General features: G+C 48.4%; 4 protein-coding genes and 1 non-coding gene across 5 annotated transcripts; all 5 read left to right on the top strand.

Moving 5' to 3' along the window:
- Window positions 1-2532: 2532 nt before the first annotated feature.
- M431DRAFT_495218 (hypothetical protein) lies at window positions 2533-4332 on the top strand (the record flags this gene model as incomplete). The annotated part of the gene is made up of 3 exons (XM_024917334.1): window positions 2533-2645; window positions 2705-4188; window positions 4256-4332. 3 exons carry the CDS (start codon window positions 2533-2535, stop codon window positions 4330-4332), a joined length of 1674 nt encoding a protein of 557 aa, XP_024774666.1.
- A 625-nt stretch (window positions 4333-4957) lies between these two features.
- Window positions 4958-6480, top strand: M431DRAFT_508406 (hypothetical protein). The gene is made up of 2 exons (XM_024919106.1): window positions 4958-5449; window positions 5515-6480. The coding sequence occupies exons 1-2, from the start codon at window positions 4990-4992 to the stop codon at window positions 6303-6305; spliced, it is 1251 nt and encodes a 416-aa protein (XP_024774665.1). The 5' UTR covers window positions 4958-4989; the 3' UTR covers window positions 6306-6480.
- Window positions 6481-6759: 279 nt separating this feature from the next.
- M431DRAFT_85466 (hypothetical protein) lies at window positions 6760-10120 on the top strand (the record flags this gene model as incomplete). Its single annotated transcript, XM_024923562.1, has 2 exons — window positions 6760-7238; window positions 7297-10120. The coding sequence occupies 2 exons, from the start codon at window positions 6760-6762 to the stop codon at window positions 10118-10120; spliced, it is 3303 nt and encodes a 1100-aa protein (XP_024774664.1).
- Window positions 10121-10928: 808 nt separating this feature from the next.
- M431DRAFT_68318 (hypothetical protein) lies at window positions 10929-11897 on the top strand (the record flags this gene model as incomplete). The annotated part of the gene is made up of 1 exon (XM_024921760.1): window positions 10929-11897. A coding segment is annotated over one exon (969 nt), but the record flags the coding sequence as incomplete, so codon positions are not given.
- A 686-nt stretch (window positions 11898-12583) lies between these two features.
- M431DRAFT_t102 lies at window positions 12584-12684 on the top strand. Its single transcript has one exon. It is a non-coding gene; the product is annotated as a tRNA-Ile (tRNA).
- Window positions 12685-13922: the final 1238 nt, after the last annotated feature.

Below are 13922 nucleotides of genomic sequence, written 5' to 3'. Positions count from 1 at the left end.
TTGGGCGATCGATATGTCTGGGAAAGCAAGTCAGAGTGGCCAAAAGTCGTAAAACAGGAAAATGGAACGAATTTAAGCATGCGAAAGGAACTGTTTTATAGCCAAACTGCTGGATCCCGCCACGTGAGAGTCTTGGGGAGCTTTGCGAAAAAAAAATCGTACGATTCTTTCATCATAGCATGAATGTTTCCCGTCAAAATCTCGATACTACGTCTGCCAATGCAAACAGCCGCCTCGCCAATGCCGGGTTCATTTGCAGGGACCAACAGACCAACATGAAGGCCTCACGCCGGGATGGGAGGGGCCGCAGGAGCTGCGCTAAAATCAAGGGACAAGCCCAAACCTCCGTGCGGAAAAGGTGCAGGGCGTCCATCTATCACGAGCGCTAACGTTTTAAGTTGCTAATACTACTCGTTTCAGTTGAGAGTAGCTAATCTTTGTAAACACCACCTTCTTCAATGCTTCAGGAGGCAAACAGCAAGGAGAGACACAACCAGAACTTGGCTAGAAGCCATCCGTTGCACTTTGAGCAAGGTGTATAATCTTAAATGGAAGCGTTAAATCTCTACATGTTCGTTTCCGGCCCATATGGGGAAGGGAGGGATGGATATCAGGAGTAGCCTAACCTGTGACACTCCAGATTGCCGGTAGCGATGGATCAATGCTTTATTAAATCTTGATACCGAGCTTGGTTATGGCAATTACTAAGGCAAAAAGCACGGACAGATTAATCCATAGTGTATTTGCTGGTAGGTGTTGCGACCAATCATCATCGAATTGATTAATATATCGACAATGCAGACAAAGGCAGTCTAAGATTGGAACTCAAGTGTCAGCTAAATCAGGCTTACTCTAGAGTCTGGGTGATTGGTCTTGGCGACAATGTCATCGACTGACGGAGATGCACTTCCGTTACAGCATCGCAAAATGGTTCGATTTGACAGCTCAAGTCACCCGTTCAGTAACTGATATCACCAGATATGCTGTTTTAAGTCGCCCAGAAGAGCAAATTCCATAATTCAATAGAGGCATCCCAACCCACCTCGTGGCAGGCAAAGGCGTCCACACCAGACAGGGGTCCGCGTGCCCTAGCAGTCCCATCACCGTGCAGCTAGCTCAGGGGATACAAATCTAGCCTCTTGTTGGCCAGCCATCTTGTGTTTTAAGCGCCGAGCCTCAGGGCCGTTGCCTCATCAGGACTGGCAGCGCGCCTTGCTACTCCCTGACTAACTCGGTCAGACCAGTCAGAGCGCATCGTGAGAATGCAAGTGCACAGAAGGCCGGCGGCTTTGGATGTGATGGATATCAATGTTCCTATTTATGGGTGCAAAAGAGCAGAATCTGAGCATCACAAAGCAGCGGAGAAGCGGGGGAACGGCATTGGGGCCCTGCAGGTGACTTCATCGAATCCATCCAGGCACAAACCAAAGAGTGCCTGTACCGCCTACTGTACTTGTACCACGTCTTATCCAAATCTTCCACTTTCCTGCTTCTGCTACATCTGCAAACCTCCAACTCCGCATCTGCACTTGCACTTAGATTTGCATTTTGCACAGACAATCCTTTTGAAACATTACAGCTCGGAGCATCGTCAAAGTGCAGACAAGCTTGAGCTGCTTGACCAGACTCTCAAACGCACACGCCCCTCTAACACTCCCCAAAGGTCCCCAAAGGCCCCCTGAGCCAGCGCTCGAAACGCCGCTACACCTGCCCCTCGGCCCTGCTCTCACACTCGCCGTCGCACAATCCGCTCCACGAGAGTCTCACTTTCTGCGCCGTGATCTTCGCTGGGTTTACAGTTTACAATTCAACCAGGCCCTAAACTGCAATCGCAGCTCTCGCAAGTGCTCGTCGCAGAGGGAATAGCCTGGCGTCTGCTGCAGCGGCCGATGCTACCGGCCCGCAAGCCCTCACCGTGTCATTTGGCGGATCGCTTCGCAGCTGCAGGGGTCTGGAGTTTCATGCTACAAGGAACCTCAACATCCGAAGTCAAAGGAAGACAGAGCCACCATTTCGGATCCATCCCCGACTTCTCCAGCCTGTCCGTGTTTCACGCCGATTAGGTCGACCAGGAGTCCTCTTTTATCACTCGGCGACTCCCATATTCTTGGCTTCTTCTTTTCCTTCTTCCCTCAGCTGTCGTTAGGCGGGCCAAAAGAGCAGCCATCTTTTTCTTTCTCTTCTACGGACGTCCCTCTGGGCCTTTCCTTTCTATCCACTGCTGGCTCAGGTCACTCTTTACACTCTTTATTCAACCTTCGTTTTCCAGCGTGTCCGATTTTTGACTAGTATTTTTTTCTTATTCTGCCTTGAACGACCTACTTAGGGCGGATCCAAAGTCGACTTGGGAATCGGTGTCATTTTTGGAAAGTCGAGGGAGGGTATTATCGCTGTTTAGAGTCGGGAAACCGCTTGCACTGGGTAATCCCAAGGGCATCCTATTATAATATTTCAGCATTGTCGCGGGTCGACATTTTAATTTCAAAGGGCTTCAACTGTTAAGAGGAGGAGACTCGAAACCAATCATCCAAGATGGCTGGCCAACTCACATATGGCGAACTCATTCGCAAGCAGTTCACTATTCAAAAGTTCTTCTATCACATTCTCTTCTGGGGATTTCATTTCGGCATTTTCGCATATGGATGGTGAGCTTCGACACTGAAATGACTTCTGGTTATCCTCAAAGCAGCTAACATTATTCCAGGTATAAACAAGCCGCCGATCCAAGGCTGGCAGGTCTTAACACGCTGAAATACTCTGTGTGGATTTCTCGAGGTGCTGGTCTGGTGCTCAGCGTCGACTGCATGCTGATCCTGCTCCCCGTTTGCCGAACCATTATGCGATGGATCCGACCCAAGATCCGCTTCCTCCCCCTTGATGAGAATCTGTGGATGCATCGCCAGATTGCCTACTCTCTGCTATTCTTCAGCATTTGCCACACGTCAGCCCACTACGTCAACTTCTACAATGTCGAGAAGAGGCAGATTCGTCCCGTTACCGCTCTGCAGATTCACTACGCTCAGCCTGGTGGTATTACCGGTCACGTCATGCTCCTTTGCATGCTGCTCATGTATACTACCGCCCATGCTCGTATTCGTCAGCAGTCTTTCGAGACCTTCTGGTACACACACCACCTGTTCATCCCCTTCTTCTTGGCTCTCTACACCCACACTGTCGGCTGCTTCGTTCGTGATACCGCCAATGGATTCTCTCCATTTGATGGTGAGCAATACTGGTCGCACTGCATTGGTTATCTTGGATGGCGATGGGAGCTCTTCACTGGTAGCTTCTACCTGATTGAGCGTCTGTATCGCGAGGTTCGTGCCCGTCGTGAGACCAAGATTACTCGTGTCATCAGACACCCGTATGACGTCGTCGAGATTCAGTTCAACAAGCCTTCCTTCAAGTACAAGGCCGGCCAGTGGTTGTTCCTTCAGGTGCCATCCATTTCAAAGTACCAGTGGCACCCCTTCACCATCACCTCGTGCCCGTTCGATCCCTATGTCTCCGTCCACGTTCGCCAGGTCGGTGACTTCACCAGCCAGCTGGGAGACGCCCTTGGTGCCGGTGCCGCTCAAGCCAAGTTCTACGACGGTGTTGACCCCATGGGTATGTACGAAGTCGCTTTGCAAAACGGCCAGCAGATGCCTGCTCTGCGCATTGACGGCCCCTATGGAGCTCCGGCTGAGGATGTCTTTGAGAACGAAATTGCTGTCCTCATCGGAACTGGTATTGGTGTTACTCCTTGGGCTTCCATTCTGAAGAACATCTGGCATCTCCGAAACTCTCCCAACCCTCCCACTCGTCTTCGTCGTGTTGAGTTCATCTGGGTCTGCAAGGATACTGGCTCTTTTGAATGGTTCCAGACACTGCTGTCTTCTCTCGAGGAGCAATCCAACGAAGCTGCTCGCGTCCCTGGAAGCTCTGGTGTTGAATTCCTCAAGATCCACACCTACCTCACCCAGAGACTTGACATGGACACCGCCCAGAACATTGTGTTGAACAGTGTGGGTGCCGAGATGGATCCCCTCACTGAGCTCAAGTCACGGACTCAGTTTGGTCGACCCAACTTTGCCCGCCTCTTCAGAACTATGCGTGATGGTATCCTCGACAGGACCTATCTCGGCGGTCTCGAGGGTAGCATGAAGACGACGGTCGGTGTTTACTTCTGCGGTCCTTCTGTTGCAGGTATGTACCAATATTCCTAACATCTCTCCCATTATGTCTATCCTAAACTAACATGTCGTCTCTCCAGCTCGTGATATCAAGACTGCCTGCAAGGCTGCCACGGCTCGCGAAGTCGAGTTCCGCTTCTGGAAAGAGCACTTTTAATCTACAAAGCCTAAAATTTTCCCAATATCTGTATACCAGACAATACCAATTTCTTTTTTCTTTCCTCCGTTTCATATATTACAAATGATTGACATCAAGTATGATGGTATGTGTGGATCTCGTAGGAGTTTTGAGTCTATGGAAGCGCAAATGGCAATTTTCAGTCTAGCAGTAGTTGGAGAGCAGCAGCATCATGGGTGGCTAAAAGCTAGTTGAAGATTTATTGAAATAAAGACGTGTGTCCTCATGACAATTGTTTTCAAAAGCATAGCGGTCGGCTTTATCCCTCTTGACGTTCTATTTTTATGTGAACAATGATTTGTGTTCATTTGTGCACGACCCCTTTGATTGACACGCTTTGAACAGGCCCCAGTCAGATGAAAGAGGCGTGCATACTTGGCCGTGAATTGAACGCATCTCTGAACGGTTTGATTGAACGCGTCGACCAGTGAAAGACGCTGTCTCTGAGAATCTGCCGGTAGACCCTAGATAGAGCGGCATAAGAAGATGCAGGACGTCTGACCGCTAGTCTGCATGTCACCGAATATCACAATCCTACGAATGGATAAGAACAGAGGTCTGCATCTACTCATTTTCACTCCCTTTTTAATTACCGTCAAAATCTGAACCCGAACTGCGATTAATTCACATTTCACAATGCCGATCGGCCATACTGCCAGACACAGCAGCAGACTATCTGCAAGAATGCCTCGCCAACTCAAAACCTTCCAGCCAAGCCAGCGCAAGCTCCCCTTCTCCGAGCTTCAGGGAGACATACCCGATGAAGGCCACCAAGAAACATTCGAATTGCTTCATTCCGAAATCAATACATTCCTCAAGGATGGAATCTGCAAAAAGGCGGCCAGCTCGAAGAAGTCGCTCTGGAAGCTGAAGCATCCCAAGGAATTTCTGAGTTTTGCCCGCATGGTTGCTCGGCCTGGCGCTGATGGGGAGTGGGAGAAGTTGCTCAGGTCTCGGCCATATCGATGTGCCCTTTTGTCGGGTGTGATGATGATGATGCTGGAGAAACACGTCTTTTCTGATCTCTTGTTTGGTGCTGGACCGGAGCATGCGGAACTGCTTAGGATGGAAGACAATTCGATGATCAACGTTGAAGGTATGACACGGTTCGAATTGTTGATTTAGAGACGAATTTGGCTAACATAGATGCGCAATCTATAGGTTTTCGACGCACAGCCCTTCGTGCAGACACAAATCGCGTCTATCTTGAAGCAACGGGCGGCGTTCCGCCTTTATTCTGGAAACGCGTAGACAAAATCACTGCTCAAATCGTAACACTGCTCTCCCCTCTCTCTGCCGCCCTCGGAGAAGACGCGCCGTCTTCATCGTCGTATCAGGCTTTACATGACATTGTTGCGCTTGCTGGGTGGCTCAACCTCGCGATTCGGCTATCTCCCAAGATTACTGTTTTCGAATGGGTCCAGCCCGGCGAGACATATCGACACAGCCATCTCTGCGTTGGCGAAGACAAGACACCTTCTTCAGCGACTTATGGCAACATCCAGGATACTCGAAGCCGCACACGCGTCATGATCTCGACCGCGCCGAAAATCTCGAGACACGCGCATGCGGCCAAGGGGTATTTCACTGGCACAGCGACATACGAGGTCATGCAGCCACATGTCGTCACATATGTCGGGGGTCACACCGACTGGGACGACAGACTTGAAGTTCCGTTGCAAAATCATGTCAGCAGCAGATTCCCTTGGTCCTCGATTGGACTCTTATCTCTGGTGATGAACGCCGTGCGACTCGTGGCGCTACTTTCTCTCGTCGGCGTTTTGGGGCTGATGGTGTTTGGCGCCGGGGTCAGTCTTCCTGGTGGTGAACTGATATTATTGCCGATCCGACTGTCATTTCGAAGTTTGAAGTGGTGGCTCAATATGATTCTTCGACATAGTGAGGTTAACACTCAGTTTAAAGTTGTGAATACTAGTTGGTCTTGGACGTAGAGTCCTTTATTTGGAAATATGTTTTAAATTGGCGAAAATGGAAGCTGGATAAGGACGAAGAGGATGTTACAGACCGGATATGTCGATTTAATACCCTGTTGAGAGTGCGAAGGTGGGCAATAATGTCAATTAGGAGTTTAGGAGTTTATAAAGTAAAAGTTAGAGAGATTTAAACACCGACGTTAAAGAGTTTTGTCAGTATTTACTACTCTAGATATATTATTTAGCATTCGGTGTTATTTACAACACGAGATGCTGAGTAGTAAACTTGGTGTGTTGAATACATGTATGTGGGCATCCACGCGCTATTATATTCCCCCCTGCATGCATGTTCTCATTGGGCACTGATTGCACTTGTGGGCAGGTCAGCTCCGTTCTTGCTAAAACCACAACATTCAATGCCTGCACATGCCCGCTACAAGACAGTTCACTCCTCGCGGCTCCTTTAGCAAAGATGCCAATCTTCTCAAAATTCAAGAATCGTATATTGAAGAGAGACAGTGACGTTCCCCCTACTCCTGTACCTGTACCCGCAGACAAGGATCCAAATCCAACCTTGCCCCATACCACGGCCGCGTCTACGGCCAATAACTTGTCAGGCGAAGGCAATGAGCTCTGGGCTCAGGCTTATACGCTTGCCAAGGAGCGCGATAAACAGCTTATGGATGATTATGAGAGACACATAGCTTCGTTAGAAGGTGTCTCCGTCGACAGCAAGAGCTTTTCGGCTCCACACGATGTCAAAGTTCATGTAAACCAGCTGCTAGAAATACGGCAGAGGAAGGAAATACAGGTCTCGATCATGGGACACGATATTACAATGCGAGAACAGATTGAGAAGTTGGCAAAGTTCCTGCTCTGGTCCGATGCCATTGTTAAGTCGGCAGTAAGCGCTCAGCCGTACGCTGCCTTGGCCTGGTCTGGTGTTTCGCTGTTTCTTCCAGTAAATAAACATTCCCTCGCAAAGGATCATGGTACACTTTACTTACAGTTCTTTGCTCCTTGTATGCGGCGCGAAGTATAACGAGGGCATGTTAGATGGCTTCAGCTCGATTGGCGACATGCAAATCTTTTGGAAATCTTATGAGGAGACCTACTTCGAGCTGCCAGAGACGAAACTTTACCAGAACCTCAAGGATCCTTTGGTCAAGCTATATTCCTTCATAATTGAGTACCAAGCTCGAGTTATATGCCATTTATCAAAAGCGCAGCTCTCTCGTGTTTGGCAGAATATGGCGGGGTCTGATGACTGGGACAATGCGATAAAACGAATCAGGGAGCTGCATGACGATTGCCTCTGTCTGGTTGACAGAGCACACAAAGACGTCATCCAAACCAAAATGGATAGCCAGCTCCAAGAAATCCAGAAATCGCGAATTGTTCAAGAAGAGATGCTTCAAGTCTTGAAAGAAGATAGAGAGGACGAGAAAGAGCGAAAGCTGCTAAGGGATCTTGCCACGACCTCAGGAGACTATGAGAGATACAAGAACATCAATCCAGAGAGAGTACCAGGAACATGTATGTGGTTCTTAACAGATGAAAGATTTCTTACTTGGCGTGACAAAAAGTCTGGAGACCTTCTCTGGGTTTCTGCAGGGCCTGGATGCGGAAAATCAGTCTTATCAAAATCCCTAATTGATGAGCGCCACTTGAGTCCAGACACTACCGTTACAATTTCATCCTCAACTATTACTGTATCCCAAAGCATCATCTGCTATTTCTTCTTTAAAGATGGCGGGGAGGGCAAAATGGATAGCGCTCAAGCTCTATGCGCAATATTACACCAGCTATTCATTCATACGCCTCAGCTCATGGCACATGCGCTTGCAAGTCACAAGAAGTATAGTCAGGATCTAATGCGAAGAACCGATGAGTTATGGCGAATCTTTCTCGATTGCGTGGATTCGTCACCAGTCCCAATTATCTGCTTACTCGATGCTTTAGATGAATGTGAAGAGGAGGGTAGGACCAGCTTGACTAAGAAGCTGTGCCACTTATACCTCAATACCAACTCATCTGCTCCGCCACGGCTAAGGTTTCTCATTACTAGCCGCCCATATGAGACCTTTAAAATGTCATTCGACAGACTGACGGCAAGTCCTGCTTATTTACACTTTGATGGCGATGATAAATCTGGTCAGATTGGCCAAGAAATAAATCTTGTCATCGATGTAAGAGTGGATTATATAACAAGCAGCTTCACCGCCGGAGACCGCAACAAGATCTCTCAGCGTCTTAAAAATATGGAGAGCAGAACGTATCTATGGTTGCACTTAACCTTGGAGATTATTGAAAGAAATATGAGTGCCTATAGCAGACGACTGGATATGGAGGAGTTCCTGTCTAAGCTACCGTCTACAGTATCTGATGCTTATGAGAAGATTCTGTCCAGAAGCCAAGACGATAGAAAGGTTGAGGCCCTACTACAGATTGTCCTAGCTGCTGAGCGCCCGTTGACTCTCGACGAGGCTAACTACGCCCTTACACTCGCATTGGGAGATGAGTTCTCGTCGCATGAAAAGCTACAGGAGAACTTATGGCCGCAGGATAGGTTCAAGACAACACCAGGAAATCTATGCGGCCTGTTCATTAGCATTCACGACTCCAAGTTATATCTCATCCATCAAACGGCTAGAGAATTTCTACTTGATACGAACCCTTCAGGAGCGTGGAGGGGACGGCTAAACTTATCACGGTCACATGGGATCTTGGCCAAGGCCTGCATGAGTTACTTGCTAATGCTTGATGCTCAATTCGAAAACACGACTAAATTGAAGGAAAAATATCCTTTTTCCTCTTACGCGGCTAGCAGCTGGTTTTTACACTTCCGATCACAAGACGCAAGTTCCACGGATACCTCTCGGAAGCTTGCTCGCAGCCTTTGTGATATATCAGCACCGCAAACAAGAAATTGGTTAGAGGGTTGCGATTCATACGCGTACTCGGATATCTACGCGCTCTTGCAGAGATCGATAGATCTTTGGCTAGCGGTTGTCTTCAATTTAACTTCCGTTGTGAGCGATATGATGACGCATGAACATCCCGACGTCAATGCGAATGACGTGCTCGCCCCAGCCATAACACAAGGCAATTATAAAATGATAGAAATCCTCCTAAGTACTAATAGTGAAATCAGGATCAATCAAAAGCACTTTTCCAGGGCGGCAAGACGAACGCCTGAGATATTCGCATTGCTACTAGACAAGTGTAACGGCGAGGTCAAGATCCATGAGAGGACTTTGATGGGAGCGCTAAGTAATTATCATAACGGGGCAGCCATCTTGGACTTGCTCTTCACTAAGTGTCCAAACCAAGTCAACATTACAAAAGAATTGCTTGAATACACAATAAGGAATGGGTCAGCGGAGACTCTGTTGTTACTCCTGAATAAAAGAGGCAGCCAGGCAGAGATTACGGAAGACATGGTTCTGATCACGGTGAGGGCTCGGAGCGGCACAGAGATGATATCTGCTCTTCTCGAGCATTATGGTCACAAAATCACATTCACAGAGTCTTTGATGACAGCCGCGATGCAGAAGACATCTTTTCAGTGGCTGGATATCGTCTTAAACAAGCGTGGCAACGACATCAAGATTACAGAGGATATTTTCGAGGCCATAGTGGGAAATAAGCTCTATGCGACAGGTCTGATAATTTTTCTCCTCGATAAACGCGGCCACGAATTCAAGATCACAAAAGGAATGTTGGAGACTGCGTCGGCCATTGGGTCTGTAAGCGATGAAGTTATGGCCTTACTTGAAGATAGGTACCACCGCGAGATGGATGCTCCTGAAGACAGTGATACGTTTGCATAGGGAAAAGAGATAGTTTAATAACTTTTGGGTAGTAATATCACGTCAACGGAGGCTTGATGACGCACAAGCCTTTCTCAACAGTAGTAATAGCTATATTCCTCAGCTTGGATTTGCTTTTTCACCAAAGTTGACGGAACCGCTTTCCCTTCCTCTTAACAACATGAAGTGCCTATGCATAAATTGACCCCTCTTGCTGGTTAGGTGAGGTGTGCGGGTGCTGAAATGTGAGTATGAATTTTATATTAGTAGATGTTGCTTCAGTTATAACAAGACTTTTGTTCTATGCGACGCCCTATACGAATATACTCTCAAGTATTTGCTTGCCACGCCCTATACGAGCTATGTTCTAATTGCTACGCCCTCTACAAGTATAAGCAGAAACTACTGAGGAGTGGATATGTGTGAGATGGCTGAAGTGCACAAGCGACGAGCTATTAATAATCACCAGATGCCGACCTATTTCTGACGAGGCTACACAGTATACATTGCTCTAGTTGCGGACCTCGCTCTTGTTGCGGACATAACTCAGTCACTAGGATGCTTTTACCGCAATAATGTTACATCATATATGGGACAAACTACAAATATAACTACATGGACTTAGTCTTGCTCATCATGCATTGTCTCAAGAGAAATCGACACTTCGAGAACAGCTTTAAGCTGAGGAGAAGCTAGCTACATATTCTAATTTATCTCCAAGCGAAGAAAAGAAGCAAACGCCAGAGCGATACCAAAAGATACACATCCAGCGTCCATGGCCTCCGAGGATATTACTCAAGCAGACTACCTCGCCAAAATCGATGCGATACTTCAGGAAAGCATCGCAGCCGGGGTGACTGGTCTCTCCGCCGCAATAACCTCATCCCGCGGACACTGGACCTTTGTTGCCGGTGTATCGGATCTGGAGAGCCAGCAACCTATCACATCTACTCACTTGTTTGGCGTTGGTAGCATCACCAAAGTATTCACGGCCGTCGTTATTTTCCAACTTATAGAAGAAGGAAAGCTGCAATTGACAGATACTGTCAGCAAGTTTCTTGACCCCGAAATATACCGTGACATTGACACTGCGGCCGAAGCCAACGTTGACCTGCTCTTGAGTCATGAAACGGGCATTGACAATTGGGAAGATGACCCAGCTTGGATTAAAGCAGGACGTGGCAGCAAGTTGGATCCGGCTCATAAACGGACCAATATCGAGCCTCTTGATTACATTCGCCGCCCAAGATTGACCGCCCCTGAGCGTGGAAACTATTACTATGCAAACACCAACTACGAGCTTCTCGGCTTTATGATTGAAAAGATTACGCAGAACACAGCAGAGGCCGAAATCCGTCGACGAATCCTTGCGCCACTCGGAATGGAAAACACATTTCTAGAGGGGTTTGAAGAACAAAACCAGGGCACGATGACAAAGCGCTATCACTTTGCAACTGAGGAATATCGTGAGGCGGCGGGAATCAATGTAGCTTTTCCCGAGCTTCAGGACGGCAAGCTCATTGACTGTACGGCATCTAACCTTTCCGTCGAGTGGACAGCCGGCGGCATGGTTTCTACGCCCTCTGACCTCGTCAAATTCGCCACTGCTATTCGAGATGGGAAGTTGCTCAGTGCGGAATCGCTTGCTACCATGAAGATGTGGCGACCAACTTCGAGCGGGACCTCCGAGATGGGCCATGGACTCTTCAGAATGCGGGACTCTGAAAAAGACGGATGGCTAGGCCACTTTGGCGGCGTGCTGGGTCTCACGGCGGCTTTGTGGTGGAAGGAGGAGGGAGACTGCGTGATATCAGTGCTGTCTAATGTGGGAGTTATACACTCGGGCGACGTGCCCTCGAGCGGAGCCCATGTGGTTATCAAGAGCAAAATCCGAGAGCTTGCCGCTCAATTAGCGGCGCTGTGATATCTCTTCAATAGAGTTTTGATGTTCTGCACCTTGGCTGATTACACCTGTAACAGTAAGGCTACTCGTGACCTTAATTGAATGAAGATTTACAAGTACCTGTACCTAGGTATATAGGACACCTGATTCAAAGATATCAATCATGTTTGGGAATTTTCTTTGATATAAACCTTTGTTCTATACTCTTCTCGTATACTCACCGACTTAATCTTTCTGGACTACGAGTACAGATAAGACGTACACGTTGAGATTCTTTGGTTGGCTCTGTGAACTTTGGCAACCGGCTAGCGGCCAAGTGGGTGTTACAGAACCGTCGTTCAAAACAAAGAACTGAGCTATGTAAGAGTACAATGGCAAGTTAGACGACGCTCCAGAAAGAAAACCTTTCCAACGTTCCAGAATCTACCCCGTACCCAAGCTTTCCAATTTTGAGTCGTTGTGTTATTTCCAATTGTTGATTCTCTTTGAGCATCATTATTCAACTGCAGTAGAGTAAAGGTTATAGCATAGCATTTGAAGCTTCCAATCAACAATTGGAGTCATCTGATGACTAATCCAGGGCTTCCGTAGCTCAGTTGGTTAGAGCTTCGTACTAATATTTCCGCCTCACAGCGAAATCTTGGTAATGCGAAGGTCGCAGGTTCAAGCCCTGCCGGGAGCAAATCTCCAGTGCCCTGAGAGCAATTCTTTTTTTGCACTTTTTCTCTCTTTTTGCTTGCATATCCAATGGTAAAGGAAGCAAAATCCAAGGAAAGTCTCAATCAAGCACGGAGCACTCTATTGACCAGGCAGGGGAAAACCCCTTGTCGTTGTTTGGGTGGCTGGCAATTGTTTGTTCGCTCCCCAAACCACAGGTGGCTGGTGGCTGGTGGCTGGCGCCCGCGATTTGACTAGGGCCTATCAAATTGGGCATTAGCAGTAAGACAAACCCAAAGATGGCGCCAAATGGCCCATGATCATTGTGGAGACGCATGTTCCTGCTCGGCCCAGCCCGCAGATGCTAACTGAATAAATGACAGCATTGGAAATTTGGCTCGGCTTCTAAGAGGAGGGAAATTGGAAAAAAGGGGACGGGCTTAACTGATGGGAGTTGGTAGCTCTGGACCAACTGGCGGCTAAGCTATGGCGGTATAGGTACCATCAGTTACGTATTGTCATGTCTGGCCACCAACCACTTGATACTCCATCTCCATCTCCAGCTTCAGCTCACCAAAAAAGCAATCGAGACTGCTGCTATTATGGAGTCCTTGCAGCTATAATCCATCAAGATCATTCTCATTCAGCTCCGCCCCGTTTCTCCCTGGTCCTCAGCCGCAGCAAATGCGTGGCCTCTGTCCCGGTGCCTTGCATCGTACCGCTGCTCAAGCATCTCGTCCAGCCACCCATATTCTCGCGAGCTCCTGGCCGCCTCCACTAGCTCCTCCACCTCGTCCTGCAGCTCCCGACCGCCTCTTCGTTCGATCGCAGGCTCTGCGTTCATTCGTCCCACCGCTCGATCAATTGGGCTCCAATCGCAGGGCCCTGGGCAGGCTGGTCGACTCGTTCAGACATCATCTAGCACCTAAGCAACCAAGCCACTCCAGACCCCGGCTCGCGGACGGACCTGGGAGCAGTAGCTTGTGCCAGCAAACCGACGGAAATCTTTTCCTCCCCTTGCTTTGCGCTGACATCCATCACAAACAACAAAAGGAGCAGCGACAGCATCTGCCCGCATCTCTAGTCTGCGCATTTCTGCATTGCGTCCTCCTCCCAGTAGCGTACGAGTGCCACGGTGACAGCCTGGACAGCTGCATGAGCCCTAGCAGCTAATCAAGGCAATCTCCCTACGCCTGTTGCTTCTCGGGTAAATCGAGTCTTGAATCCTCTCTTTCGAGTCTCCATCACGGCACAATAAACCTT

This window comes from Trichoderma harzianum (genome assembly GCF_003025095.1).
Source record: "Trichoderma harzianum CBS 226.95 unplaced genomic scaffold M431scaffold_6, whole genome shotgun sequence".
NCBI classification, from domain to species: domain Eukaryota; kingdom Fungi; phylum Ascomycota; class Sordariomycetes; order Hypocreales; family Hypocreaceae; genus Trichoderma; species Trichoderma harzianum.
Note: the sequence above shows the minus strand (reverse complement) of the source record. Positions and strands in the feature narration are given on the sequence as shown.

Coding starts and splice junctions, on each gene's coding strand:
- M431DRAFT_508406 (XM_024919106.1), top strand. CDS start 4,990: ATGCCGATCGGCCATACTGCCAGACACAGCAGCAGACTATCTGCAAGA. Junction 5,450..5,514: donor TTCGATGATCAACGTTGAAG/GTATGACACGGT, acceptor CGCAATCTATAG/GTTTTCGACGCACAGCCCTT.